Below are 13425 nucleotides of genomic sequence, written 5' to 3'. Positions count from 1 at the left end.
TCCTTTCTGTGCGTGAAGTCGCTGCGGCCCAATGCCTGCAGCACACCCCGCGGCGCCTGCACTCTCTCAGCATCCCCCTAGGAGCTTTAGCCCCGGAGGAAGAGAAGGACGGCGCCGAGGGGCGGGCGGCTGTGCGGAGCGGTGCGGAGCGGTGCGGATCGGTGCGCAGTTCCCCGCTCCCCGCCCCGGCCCGCCCCGCTCCCCGGGCGGCCAATGCGCGGCCGGGGGAGGCAGAGCCGGGACCGGCCCGGGGGAAAGCATCAAGCCCAACTTTCTCACCTTGAAGGGAATAAAGCTCTCCCGATGCTTCCCCGCCCGCCGCCCTTCCCGCCGGCCCGGGCTGTCCCAGCGGAGGACGGAGCCGAGTAGGGGCTCGATGCGCGGCCATGGGGCGAGGGGCCGCCATCGGTCGAAGCCTGCTGCGGGCAGCGATGTTGCTCGCTCTCTGCCCCGGCGCTGCGGGCGGCACGTGGATGTGAGTAGCCGGGCTCGGGGGGTTGGGGGATCGGGGCAGCGCGGCGCGGGTCCGCCGGTCCCGGCGCTGACGGGGCTGTTCCGCAGGTGGCTGGGCATCGCGGCCGCCGGGGGGCCGGAGAAACCGGGCTGCTCCAGCCCTCCGCTGAGCCCCGGGCAGCAGGAGCTGTGCAGGCAGAAGCCGGAGCTGGTGCCCGCCATCCGGGAGGGAGCGCGTCTCGGCCTCCAGGAGTGCCGCAGCCAGTTCCGACACGAGCGCTGGGACTGCCGCCCGCCGCCCGCCGCCCCGCGCCGCCCGCCCGCCGCCTTCGGGCAGCAGCTGAGCAGCGGTGAGTGTCGCCCCGGGGGCTGCCCGCGTTGTCTGACCGAGCTGTTGCTGCTGCAACCTGTTGTCATCCTCTGCTTCACGCTCCCGGGGATGACGGCGCCTTGAAGTAGACCCACTTAACTGTGTTGTAATGTTATTCTTAGGCTGAGGTTGCTGTGCCCATACTTGTGTCACGATTGCTAAACGGGTGACACACGGTTTCAAAAAGGTGCTTCCTTGCAGGTAAAAATGTGCTCACTCCCCAAACCGAACAGGAATTACTTTAAAAGGTAGCACATGCACTCAGTCAGAGGTAGCGCTCAGCACAGCCAGGGCAGCGCTGCTCCCACCGCATGAACTGATGATGGAACTGCTGGTGTTTACACAGGAACAGGGACTTTGTATGGAATGGCAGTCTGAGGGCCTTACTCCTACGGGTTTCTTTTGAGGGCTGCTCGCTGATCTCAGCGCAGCCACCAACGTGAGCTCCATTAAGTGTTGCAGCGCCTCATCCCACTTTTGTGCAATCGTCACTTTATGCTACAGGAGTGGGGAAAAAAACGTCATAAAATAAGCAATAAAAAGAGATGTATGTTCCAAAATGGGGAGGGGAGCAAAATTTTCACTCTTCTCTATGCAGCACTCTTCTCTATTGCACTGCTTGTTTGTCCTTCTGGCCAATGGGAAGAGCTGCCACTAAAGCCCCACAGCTGCGTGATGCCACTGAGCCACCGAGCTCCACTGGTGTGTCCCAAGGAAAGGTTCTGTGATGGAACCGGCACCACAGACTGACATGGAAAGGAAAAAGGAGCAAGAACGTTCCAGTTGATGAGCAGGAGCACTGGGACTGGGAATAGCAGGGCGTTTTTACAACAGTGGAAATGAGCGCGGGGAAATTTTAGCTGCAGTTAGTGGCTGGGCATTGATTTTAGGTTTGCTTAGAGAGTGTGTGGTGCTTTGTGCCACGCTGTGCCAGGATCGCTGGAGAGGCCCAAGCAAGTGCGTCCATGGTTCTTTGGAGATAGCAGATATAGCAGGGGCAGGTAAGGGCTTTGTGAGCTGCAGTCTTTTCTATCCTTGGAGAAGCACATGGCCAACATATTCTTGTGCCATCCCAAATACTGCCTGGTTTAAGAATCGGGGCTGTTTGCTTTGTGCATTATGGCAACCTCAGTGTTTGCTCAGTTGAAAATGAAGTACATTTTGGCTTCGTACCAGATCACCTTGGGATCTATGATATCTTGAAGTTCATCCTCCAAGTTCTAAATTTGGAGGATGAACTCCTTCATCCACTTGATACAAATAGTGAAAATCAGAATGGGGAAAGAGTAAGGGGGGGCTAAGTTGGGTGAGGATTTTTTGTTGTGCTTTGTTTTGATTAAAGCTTAATTGACTCAAAAGTTCCATTGACCAATAAAGTTCCCAACCAGATTTAGAAAGCAGTTACCAAGAATCGAGCAGCCAGCAACAGCAGAATTAATAGCATAGCCACATGAATAGGCACTGAAGTCTTTTTCTGGGTGTGAATATTGATGGCTTTAAAGAAGTCAACTCTGGAGACCAATCCGTGACAGCTTTAAGTTCAGAACTGTTCCCTTTTAATAATGCTCTGGCTGGTAAAATTGGTTCCATCATCTCCGCCAGGATGCAGCGCGAGGGAGCCGCGAGCTAACAGCCCTGCATTGCCTTGCAGGCACGAAGGAGTCCGCGTTTGTGTATGCGGTGACGGCAGCAGGGCTGGTGCATGCCGTGACCCGCTCCTGCAGCGCAGGAAACGTGACCGAGTGCTCCTGTGACACCAAACTGCAGGGCGGGGGCTCGGCCAGCGAGGGCTGGCACTGGGGCGGCTGCTCCGACGACATCCACTATGGGATGGCCTTCAGCAGGAGCTTCCTGGATGCGCCCATCAGGAATGCGTCAGGAAAGAGTGGCAACGGGCTGCTGGCGATGAACCTGCACAACAACGAGGCTGGGAGGCAGGTACGTGTTGCTGCTGGGCATGGGAGCCATGGTTAGCTTCGTTCTGTTTGCAGATGGCATCAATCAAGTGAGGATGGCCCTTGACTGCAGGTATGAGTGGCAAGAACTGGGCTGACACCTCCAAAGTCAACACTTACAAACCCAGAATCAAGTTGTTCTTACCTCAGTAACTAAATTTCGTGGGTTCAAATAAAATCCACAAAATATGAGTTGGTTCAGGAGCGCTGATCAAAGTGCCCACAAATAGACAGTTGGTACTCTATTCCATAGCAAACTTTAGTCTCATTATCAGAATACTACTTGAAGATTTTTTTTCCCTTATTATCTGTAATATTCCATTATTGCTTGGGTTTTTAATTCTTTCTAATGATGAATGAACAGACTCACTGGAGACCATCACTCATTTGGGATCCACAGTCTGGGGTCCTCATCTGTGGGCAACAGCCTAGGATTAATGAGGAAAAGGAGATTTAACCTTTTCTTATGAAAGATGAGTTGGAAATGACAGTCCTACCTTGAAGCAGCCTGCTGGCTAGGGCACTAGCCAAAACAAACAGAGAAGGTTGGCTTCAAACAGATCTTCTTCCACGTGAATTCAAAGCCCTGGTAGCAGAGTAAGTGTTCCTGCCATCATACAGTGCATGTGTGTGGGATGCTGGGTCCTCTCTTGCTGGTCTGCAGAGAATCCTGATAAATGGGGCAGAAACAGTCAGTGTGGGTGATGTGAGTCCGTGGTCAGGTGGCTGAGGTTTACATCTGCAATCACAGAGCATTCTGGTTCTTGCTCTAAAATTAGTTTCCCTGCTTTACACGGGAGTTTTTAACTTCATAAGCATTTGATGGCTCTCTCTGGCCCCGTAATTCTTTAAATCCGTTCTGCTCAGTGACACTGCTGTAACAGAAGAAATGAAATGGTAGCTCTCTGGTTTTGGACAACATATTGTTCACACTTTCTGGTCGACATTGTAACTCTGAAATTTCAGATAAAGCATGGCTGGGTTTTATAGAAAATAACTTTCCTATCAGATATGGTTTGGGAATAGCCACAGTAAGCCAACAATTCAAAAAAGAGCCACGGTGGTACCACTGCAAGCTGTTTTAAAGTAAACTTACTTTTACATGTTATGAGGTAATATATTTTATTTAATTAAGTTATATTGTTGGAAAAATAGAAAATCTTTGAGAGACATACACCCTTTTCAGGTCTGAAGACCTCCTATGGAAACAGGCAGAGAGAGTTGGAGTTTTTTAGCATGGAGAAGAGAAGGCTTTGGGGAGACCTTACAGTCGCCTTCCAGTATATGCAGGGAGCCTACAGGAAAGATGGGGAGATACGCAGTATGAGGAAGTATAGTGATGGGACAAAGGGAAATGGCTTTAAACCAATGGAGGTACAATTTAGATTATATGTTAGGAGGAAATTCTTTACTGAGAGGGCAGTGAGGCACTGGCACAGCTGCCCAGAGAAGCTGTGGAGGTACTCAAGGCCAGGTTGGATGGGATCCTGGGCAGCCTGAGCTGGTGGGTGGCAGCCCTGCCCGTGGCATGGGGTTGGGACCGCATGGGCTTTAAGTCCCTTCCAACCCAAACCATTCTCCAATTCTATGAAATAAACTTGGAAACTAAGTAGATGCTGAGAATGGTTACTTTAAGTTTAATCAGATGCCAGACAGCTAAATCATCTCCAAGGAGTAGTGGTTGGTATTGTGTAGTGGAGGACGTTAACAAAAGGGGAGGAGATTAAGTAGTTACTCATTAGAGAAAGAGCAAAAGGTTATTAGTCACATTTGTAGAGATATACAATTAAGGGAGGAGGTAATAATCTCCAGAAAATAATCTCTCTTTAAACTCATGTTATTTAACATGTGATGCACATATAGATTTTTATTTTAATGGTCGTATTTGTCATTAGAAAGAGAACAACAATCCACAGTGACATTTTGGTCCACTCCTGCCAACCTGCATTTCACATACACTGAGACTTCTGTTTTATCACCCATTCCAGAGGCTGACGAAAAGAACCGAATTCATGGAAACCAGTAAAACAAGACTATGAAAGAGTGCCATTTTCTTAGATCAGTGTGGCAGTGGAGATGCTGGAAACAAAGTGCAAGACATTTAATGAACTCTGGAGGAAAAGAGATGTTATTTCTGAGTTTAGGTGGCAGTGACACAGATCATTTCCTTGAAGCCCTCTTCCCTCTTCTACCTCTGTTCTTACTTAGCTCAGCAGCAGCAGCAATTTTCTGTCCTCTTGCCTTCAGTGACAGCAACTATTCTCCCTGCACCATCCTTGTACTCAGAGCTCACTCATGCCCACACTGGGTTACAGCTGCCTACTGCAGCTGGGCCAGCCCTGCTGTTTGGGGTCAGGTTAGCTTTAAAGAGAGGACACTTCCATCCCCCTAAACTAGAAAATAAGCTTCTCTTTTGGAACTAATGTCTTTTAAGTTGGTTCAGCTCATCTACAGTGATCCATCAGGGTCCATCATGTCCTGAGGACATAGTAGGGTTTCAGACTTCTCATAAAATGTGGTGCATATGATGCACGTAATCTTTTTTCTTTCAAGTTAATGTCACTTAAAAGAAAAACCCACCATCCACTGCAAGCCTGAAGATTCTTAGCTTTGGTGGTTTTCTAGCAATGGTGTATTTACTGTTCGTTATCTTGGATGAAAATATGCAGAGTATTCAGTCAGCTTCCGTGCATAAATATTTTGTAACTTAATAGCAAGATGTAGGCTGAAGTAAATATTTTGATCATTGTCCAGGATGAAAGAGAACGTTTATTGTTGGTCCTTCGGATTTTTAGTAGTGATATTAACTGAAGTAAAGTTTAGCAGAACCCTTCGTTTTTCTAGTTTCAAAATCCTTGATAGATATTTGAAAATGTTGACCTTCATCTCTTGGGGCTTACAGAAAGGATGTTTTGCAATATATTTTGATACCTTATGACCTTTTGTAATAAATACTATCATGTTCCTGATTGTGTGTCTTGCAAGAGCAATCTTCCAGGGACAATACTGTTTGTTTGGAGTAACTCATGGAAATGGTATGTGGGGAATTCTCATATTCCTTTCCCATTCCCATTTTATATCTCTACATTTCATAGTTAAGTCCAAGGTATATCAATTCTAAAAGAGTAATGATACTTTGGCTGAGTTGTGCTTTGTTTATAGTACTAACCTGAACCTCCAAAGGTCCATATTTCATTCCTCATTTTGCTACAAGATAATTATTCTTCTTCTTTTGGCACTGTAATGTTCAGTGTACTTAGATATGCATATGTGAGCTGCCTTATAAAAAAGATAGGTACTACTGTAGTAACATTTTTCCACTGATGGAAGAATTCCTGCTCAGTTACACACTAGTGGAAGTGTATTGACCTGCAGGACTCGTCTTCTCACATGCAAATAGGTTAGCTCATCAGGGGGTTAATTTTTATTGGCACTTGAGGATTGATAGCAATCTGCAATTGTTCTTGAGCGTTGTACCTCCGTTAGCATATGTGTTCATCTTCATGAGTACTCATCTGTCAGTGCCTTAAATTAAGATGTTTGATTGCAGTTGCTGGTTTCCACTGCAAAGCAAGTGGTCGCAGTCCCAGCCTCACAGCTGAGAACAGGGATTGCAAACAGAAGGCTTGATCTGGAGTTATTCATCAGTGATTGGCAGTAAGAGGTACACAGACTACAATTCCACTGACACTCAGCTGCAGCCAAATCTCTGCTTTCTGCCCATCTGCCTGTTGCAGCCACACCTTCCCTTCCCACGTCACTCCCTCTCTTAATTACATCAGAGCAGTGAAAGGAACACACCTAAAAACAGTCTTTTTTTAGGTTGTTTTTTAACACAGATCAGCACTAGTCACTATGTCCAGTTTAACGCTTTAACCGTTCTCTTCTGCCTTCACCAACACAACATTGGGTAAGCAAAAAACAAGCCCACGGGCTTATGGTTGAATATGACCATGATAGACCTGTCTTGGTTCTATGCTGGTCATTTCTCACAAGCAAACAGCCATCTTTGTTTCATGACCAGCCTAAGGAAGCCAAAAACTGTCCCAGCCTGTACTGGTGGACACGTGTCCACTGTGTGTGACCAGCAATGCGCATCCTAACATCTGTGTGAAGTTTTGCTATTTAGGGAGACTTTTGTCCCAGTATTTCACGAATAACTGAAAATATTCCCCATGTTAACCAAGAGATGTGACACCAAACACTGGCTAGGGAGTGAAGCTGGAAATTATGCTTCTCTGGGCACCAGTGTGTTGTTTCCATGTCCCCACAGAAGGCTGTGTCAGCTCTGTAGGCACTGGCTTAGATTTGTTTCCAGGAAATAAGTAAAAGAAGATTCCCAGTCTCTAAATTTTGCCAGATGTTCAACTTTTGGAGTTTGTTAATGGAGTTCACATGACAGCTGGAGGTCCAGGCCTGTGTTTTGTAATCAGCCAAAGCAAGATGTCAGCTCCCAGTGCTGTCAGCAGAGTTGGCCCAAAATATGTTGGCGTCCAACCAGAAAACCTGCCCATTCTAGCAGCTGGGAAGCAGTAACCTGGGGTCAAGCACAACTGTGATGACACCATCAATCATTTGAGAGCAGATTGCATCAAAACTTTATGGAAGAAGCCAGAGTCACGCTGAACAAGAACACAAATGTTTGTGATTGCAGTGTATATTTTCAGTGACTCCACACAGATGTACATTGGTAGCTCTCACATTGATCTGATGTTCCACATACAGCTAATGTATGCTGTTTTTTTAGACTTTGACATTAACCCGAGACTCGCAATATCATTTTCCACTCCTGTTTAGAATCTGCCTCTCTAGTTTTCACTATTTATCCTCAGAGAAAGACTCTTGAGTGTCACTGCTGGGCTAGCTGCCCACATGGAGGTCGCTCTCCATTAACACCTGGCAGACACATCCAGAGTTTCCCCAGACAATATCTGAATCATTCTCCCTCACCCAGGTTTTACTGTGTCTTGTCGTAGCAGACTTGGAAGTACATTTTTTTTTTCTTCAGACCAAACCCTGTGTTTTCCCTCCATTGTTTCTTCCCTAGTTAGCACCTTGTTGTGCTCCAGTGAAGACTAACACTGCATCTGTAACTTTATAAGGCTTACAGCACAATGCAGTTTCAAACTACTTCAGCACTTCAGTTACTTGCTGTGGTACAGATAAATGATCATTAGAAATTGGAAAATACTACTAAATCTTTTTGGTTTGTAAATTGTATGTAATATGTATATATTGGTATCAAGGGCTCTGCTCTCACCACGGGATCTGGACTTCAGGACAGACACAAATTAAACTTATTTCTCTAGGAAAACTAAGAGCGGGTGTTAGATGGGTTTGTTTTCTCTTTTTTCTTTCCTAAGATAGTTTGAGGAAAGCAGATTGGGGGTGGTTACTATCTGTGGGTGCTGTGAAGGAACGGAAGATTTAGGGTGAGCTTTAATAAACAGCATGAAGTTTTTCTTTTTATCTTTCCTTCATTGTAGTAAATAGTGTTTCCTCCATAGAAGAATATTTTGAACCTGTGTTGGCTTTGCTGCGTGAGAAGTTTTAAAAAAAACCTGAAGTTCTCTCTTTCCATTATGTTTTCTAACTACCTTTATTCTGGAAAAGAAATGTGAGACAGAAGGCCAATAAAATGGAATAGCGTAGCATGGCTTTACACACAGTTAACCACCAGCCCATGTGAGCCCACAGATGGCAACAAAGAATACAAAAAATGCAAAGGTAAAACAAAGCACAAATTATAACACCTTATCCTTTTGCTATATCTTATATGTGACTATTTTTTTCCTTAACTTTTTCCTAACTGTAATACGTCAGTCTAGCTATACAGTCTAACTGTATAATTTTATACCATGACTATTAGCTATTCTAGAAGGAAGTACTATGCTGGTTGTCTGCTAACTGTCTGAATTACAGTCCCAGATAAAGGAAGTTATTGGTTGTTTACAGTTTCAAGTTCTTGGAGTCTTGCTTTCGTATAAAGTGTGCCAAAATTTTTGCGTGTTGCAAAAGCTTAACACAGACTGCAGATTCCCACTGCTGGTTGGATAGCTGTTGTGCAGCCCAGTGCTTGCATCCATCTGAGTGTAGATGTGTAGCCCATTTAAGGGCACTGGAAACAGTGGAAACCCATTGTAGCATGTGTATGCCTACATTTCAAGATCAGGGTTTGTCACTGTAAGAAGCACCTTAGGTTTACTACAGAAGATTGAGCTGAAGGTCTCTTTGCAGAGCTCCACTGTCTCCTTCTGTGGCTTTTCCCTCTAGCTCAGGGGGGAGAGTACCCACTTACTGTGCTCCAGGGCACTCCAGGGATCTGTGGTTTCAGCTGCTGGGCCACACTGGTCACACAGACACTCCTAAGGCACGTCAAGCAATTCCTGTTACTTTGGTCACAGACTGTGTTGTGACTGTTTGGTGATCTGGATGGTAGCCCCAAGGCACCCTTAGAAGATGTCACAGATGCTAACTCTTTTCCATCTCAGGAATGGTGCTGTTACCTGTCCTTTTGCTGCTTCCTCTCCTGCTGTTCCCCACAAGGGCCATTTGCCTTTCAGAAAGAAAAGCTAGTGAGAAATATAAACTTCTTATATTGGTGTTTAAATACTACTTAGTTATTGCCATTGCAAAGTGCATATGTAGGTCATTTCTGGAGACCTTTTGAGCACCAGCACGGTCTGTCCAGAGGCTGTGCAGTCTCCTCTTTGGAGATTGTCGCTTCAATAGTCGCTTGGATGTGGCCCTGAGCACACTGCACTGGGCATCCCTGCTGAAACAGAGGATGTGCCAGGTTTCCCTGCCAACCTCAGCCATTCTGCCATTGGGCTGCTCATGCTGGAAGTCTGGAGGTAGAAACCTGGTTCATAAAATGCACCTTCCTGTGGTCTGGCTGGCAGTAGCAATATTAAATAGTTAGAGACGTCTGGGTTACTGATATCAAGCCGTATTCCCAGTGAATGAAAGACCACGTCCAAATGTCTTCTCCCTTTGCTTTCAGGCTGTAGCAAAGCTGATGTCAGTGGACTGCCGTTGTCATGGTGTTTCTGGGTCGTGTGCTGTGAAAACTTGCTGGAAAACCATGTCCTCCTTTGAAAAGATTGGCCGGTTTTTAAAGGATAAGTATGAAAACAGCATACAGGTATCAGACAAGCTGAAAAAAAAGTTACGCAGGAAAGAGAAGAGCCAGAGAAAAATACCAATCCAGAAAGAAGACCTGCTGTACGTGAACAAATCGCCCAATTACTGCGTCGAAGATCAGAAACTGGGGATCCCTGGGACTCAGGGCAGGGAATGCAACCGCACGTCAGATGGACCCGATGGCTGCAACCTGCTGTGCTGCGGGCGCGGGTACAACACGCACGTGGTCAGGCACGTGGAGAGGTGTGAGTGCAAGTTTGTCTGGTGCTGCTACGTGCGCTGTCGGCGGTGCGAGACCATGACTGACGTACACACCTGCAAGTAGGGCTCAGCACAGAAACAGCCAAATCACCCCGCAGCGGGCTGTGTGCCCAGCTGCCACGCAGGCAGCAGTTACTGGGACGGGGACTATGGGGGATCCGCCTCCGGGGGAACAGGCATCGCCAAACAGGGCGTACTCCAAATAGTTGGTGTATGAAAGCCATGAGTGGAGAGCAGCCTGCACACAGGGACAGCCACAGCAACAGGGAAAGACTCCCAATGGCACATTTGAGCCATCTCCGTGTTAGAGTTAAAATCTCTCTGGGACTTGAATAGCCACAACATCGTGAAGATCAGTGTGGTCGGCAGGTACAGTGCAGAGAACACAAGATCTTATCAGCCAGAGGATGGAGGGCTAGGAGGCTTGTAAGACACATCAGATGGATCCGCTAGATGACTCATTTCTACCAGTCTTACAAAAAATAAGATACAGGAATGCTGTATGTTCTGTTCACCCTGAAGCATTTCCTTTGTGACCTTTCGAAAAACTCTCTGTGTGGCGTGCCGAAGAGCTGCTGGTACCCAGAAACGTGTGTGCCTATGGAGAGGGGGGATAGGAGAGGACGGCCCATTGGCCTGGAGAAAACTGTGCCCAGAGCAGGGGGGATGGAGCACAGTTCAGTGAATGTGGTGTGCCAAAAGCAACCTCAGGGTCCTATACAAGTTGTCTTTCAAATGCACAAAGGTCGGGTCTGAGGAGGGACAGAAATACAGCTTGGTATTTGAGGGAAGTGCAGTCCCTCACATGTATATCCTCAGCACCCGAGTGCACAATTTGCAATCAACCCATCATTGCCCCAGTGTTGGACTGCGTGTGTTAACCTGACATCTTCAGCCATCCTGGTGGGGCTCACCAGCAATTTCACAATTAGCCGTGTGAGACACAGCCCAAAGAAATCTGTCATAAAATGAGAGATTTTAAACACTTCAGTCACATTCTCTTATAGGAGCTACAGCTAGAATTTTTCATTAGTACCCCAGTTCAATGCACAAATGTGACCAAAGGATTGGCTCACACCACTAAAATATTTCAACTGTTACCAATAACGTTTTCTCCCCTCCATACGTTGGCTTAATTCATAGAATCATAGAATCACCAAGGTTGGAAAAGACCCACAGGATCACCCAGTCCAACCATCCACCCATCACCAATAGTTCTCACTAGGCCATGTCCCTCAACACAATGTCCAGACGTTCTTTGAACACCTCCAGGGTCGGTGACTCCACCACCTCCCAGGGCAGCCCATTCCAGTGCTTAATTCTATTTTACATCTGGAAATGGTTGTTTATTTTTATGCAGTGATACAATTCCTGGTTTAAAAAAGCATCACGGGAAAGGATTTCTGTTGTTTAAACGTGCAAAGACCTATTTTTGATAAGATGAGAAAGTTTATATTTTGTAAATATTTAAATTATGCGAGTTATGTAAGAGGTTTCCAAAACAAATGTGCTAAGATTGCAGCCTGTGGCATTTGCTGATGTTTGTTACTATTGCAGCAGCCTATAACTGATTTTTATTTGCATGTGCAGGGGGAACTTATTCAGAGGATCACTGAAATGTTCTTTTTTCTACAATCAGGTCAGTTACAACTGTTCGGTCAACACACTTATGGTGACACAGTGACGAGAAGCACTTATTTTGCTGTTCTAAATGATCATTAGTTACTATCCTGTATAGTTTTTCTGTTCTTTTCAACTCATTTTGCACACAGTGAAATTTGGCTCCAGTGGTAAGTGGCAGAACTCCCACTGACATCAGCAGGAGTGCTCAGGGGCTGCCGTCCCTTAACTTGTTCCACACGGGCAGGCAGTTGTTAGAAATATATCTGCTGAGATACTTTGGTTGAGGCTTTCAAAGCTGTCATTTATTTTCTCATGAAAGATGGTGACCAGATTCCCCATCACCGTTTATTGGATTTGTAGGTCAGGAGGAAGGAAACAAAACCTGTGTTGTGGTACGTTGCTGCCTTGTGTAGAGCATCAGAAAGAGAAGTCCTTTATGTGCTGGTTCTTTGGGGACTGTCTTCCACTTTTGGCCAGTGTCACTTCACTGACCTAGCTAGATAATGGGGAGGAAATAGTGCAGGGCTCCTCGACACCAGGTCAGCTTCAGGGATTTGCCCAGGAGAAAAGATCTCAAAGGGCTGTTTGGGGTTGGAACAGAAGGGGCACACACATCAGCGTCTCACTGAGGAGCGGGGCAGTTGTGACAGGGCCAACGCATTCAGGGTGTCAGTGCCTGCTTGGGTAGCTCCTATTTGAGGCTGCAGAGCAGTCGTCTAGGTCTAAAAGGTATAATAAAAATGGCTTTGTTGATAAATGTTATTAATAAAAGACTTTTTTCTGGTTGAAAGGGGAAAGAGTTTATTCTTTCAGAGCATGATGAAAGACAACGAAGAGATGTAGGAACACAGTGGTCCTCTTTGTGAAATGAAAAACTAGGTGTCACTTTGAGAACAGAAATGCCCGTGGACTGACTGTGTTCTCAGGGCAGAGTTGTAGTGCTGGCCGAAGCATGGGGCACATGCTGGCAGCTGAGGAACACCATCTTTTTCTACCACTGAGGCAGACCATGCCAAAGGAGGCACTCTTCGTCTCAGCCTGTAACGTACTGTAGACATCACCTGTCTGCCTACCCATGAAGTCTTGGCTTTCCAGACAGGTCTATGCAGAACCATCCCAGCTCCGGCCGCGGGGCAGGTGCTGCTGAGTGCAGTGCTCAAGGATGGGCAAAGCCCACAGCAGTCAATTGCATGAAGGTGCTTTTCCTAAACTGCTCCTGCAGTTTGCATTTCTGGAAGTCAAATATGCTTTTTTCCCTTCACAAAAGACAAACGTGAACTCCACGTTAAATGAATGTTAGAGATAACAAATGTGAAAGCACTGATTGATACTAAATATTAACGCTGAAATACACTACATTAAGAAATTAACACTGTGCCAGGGTCTGCTGTCACACTGAATTGACCACTGTGTAATCCCATAGATGGTTCTGTAAAGTAATTAAAAGTAATTAATGGCTTACACAGCAGAGAATGAAATGCTCTCTGGTCATTGTGTCAGCACAGGGGGTGGAGGTGCACTGCAGGCAGGGGCACCACCTGCTGTGGTTCATTCTTAGCCACAAGAGCACAGCAACTGGTGACATCCAGCACAGTCAAGAAGTGGGGTCCAGGGCTGGGT

At 46.5% G+C, this 13425-nt stretch overlaps 1 protein-coding gene across 1 annotated transcript; it reads left to right on the top strand.

The window, feature by feature from the left end:
* The first annotated feature begins 135 nt into the window (after nucleotides 1-135).
* WNT16 (Wnt family member 16) lies at nucleotides 136-12597 on the top strand. The gene is made up of 4 exons (XM_001233677.7): nucleotides 136-475; nucleotides 562-803; nucleotides 2475-2761; nucleotides 9782-12597. The coding sequence occupies exons 1-4, from the start codon at nucleotides 387-389 to the stop codon at nucleotides 10244-10246; spliced, it is 1083 nt and encodes a 360-aa protein (XP_001233678.4). The 5' UTR covers nucleotides 136-386; the 3' UTR covers nucleotides 10247-12597.
* The last annotated feature ends 828 nt before the right edge of the window (nucleotides 12598-13425 follow it).

The sequence above is a fragment of the Gallus gallus genome, chromosome 1 (assembly GCF_016699485.2).
Source record: "Gallus gallus isolate bGalGal1 chromosome 1, bGalGal1.mat.broiler.GRCg7b, whole genome shotgun sequence".
Classification (NCBI taxonomy): domain Eukaryota; kingdom Metazoa; phylum Chordata; class Aves; order Galliformes; family Phasianidae; genus Gallus; species Gallus gallus.
This window is presented reverse-complemented; position numbering and strand designations above follow the sequence as displayed.

Excerpts from the sequence above, each read along its gene's own strand:
- WNT16 (XM_001233677.7), top strand. The coding sequence starts at position 387 with ATGGGGCGAGGGGCCGCCATCGGTCGAAGCCTGCTGCGGGCAGCGATG. Across the intron at positions 804-2,474 it reads CGGGCAGCAGCTGAGCAGCG|GCACGAAGGAGTCCGCGTTT; the intron begins GTGAGTGTCGCC and ends ATTGCCTTGCAG. Across the intron at positions 2,762-9,781 it reads ACAACGAGGCTGGGAGGCAG|GCTGTAGCAAAGCTGATGTC; the intron begins GTACGTGTTGCT and ends CTTTGCTTTCAG.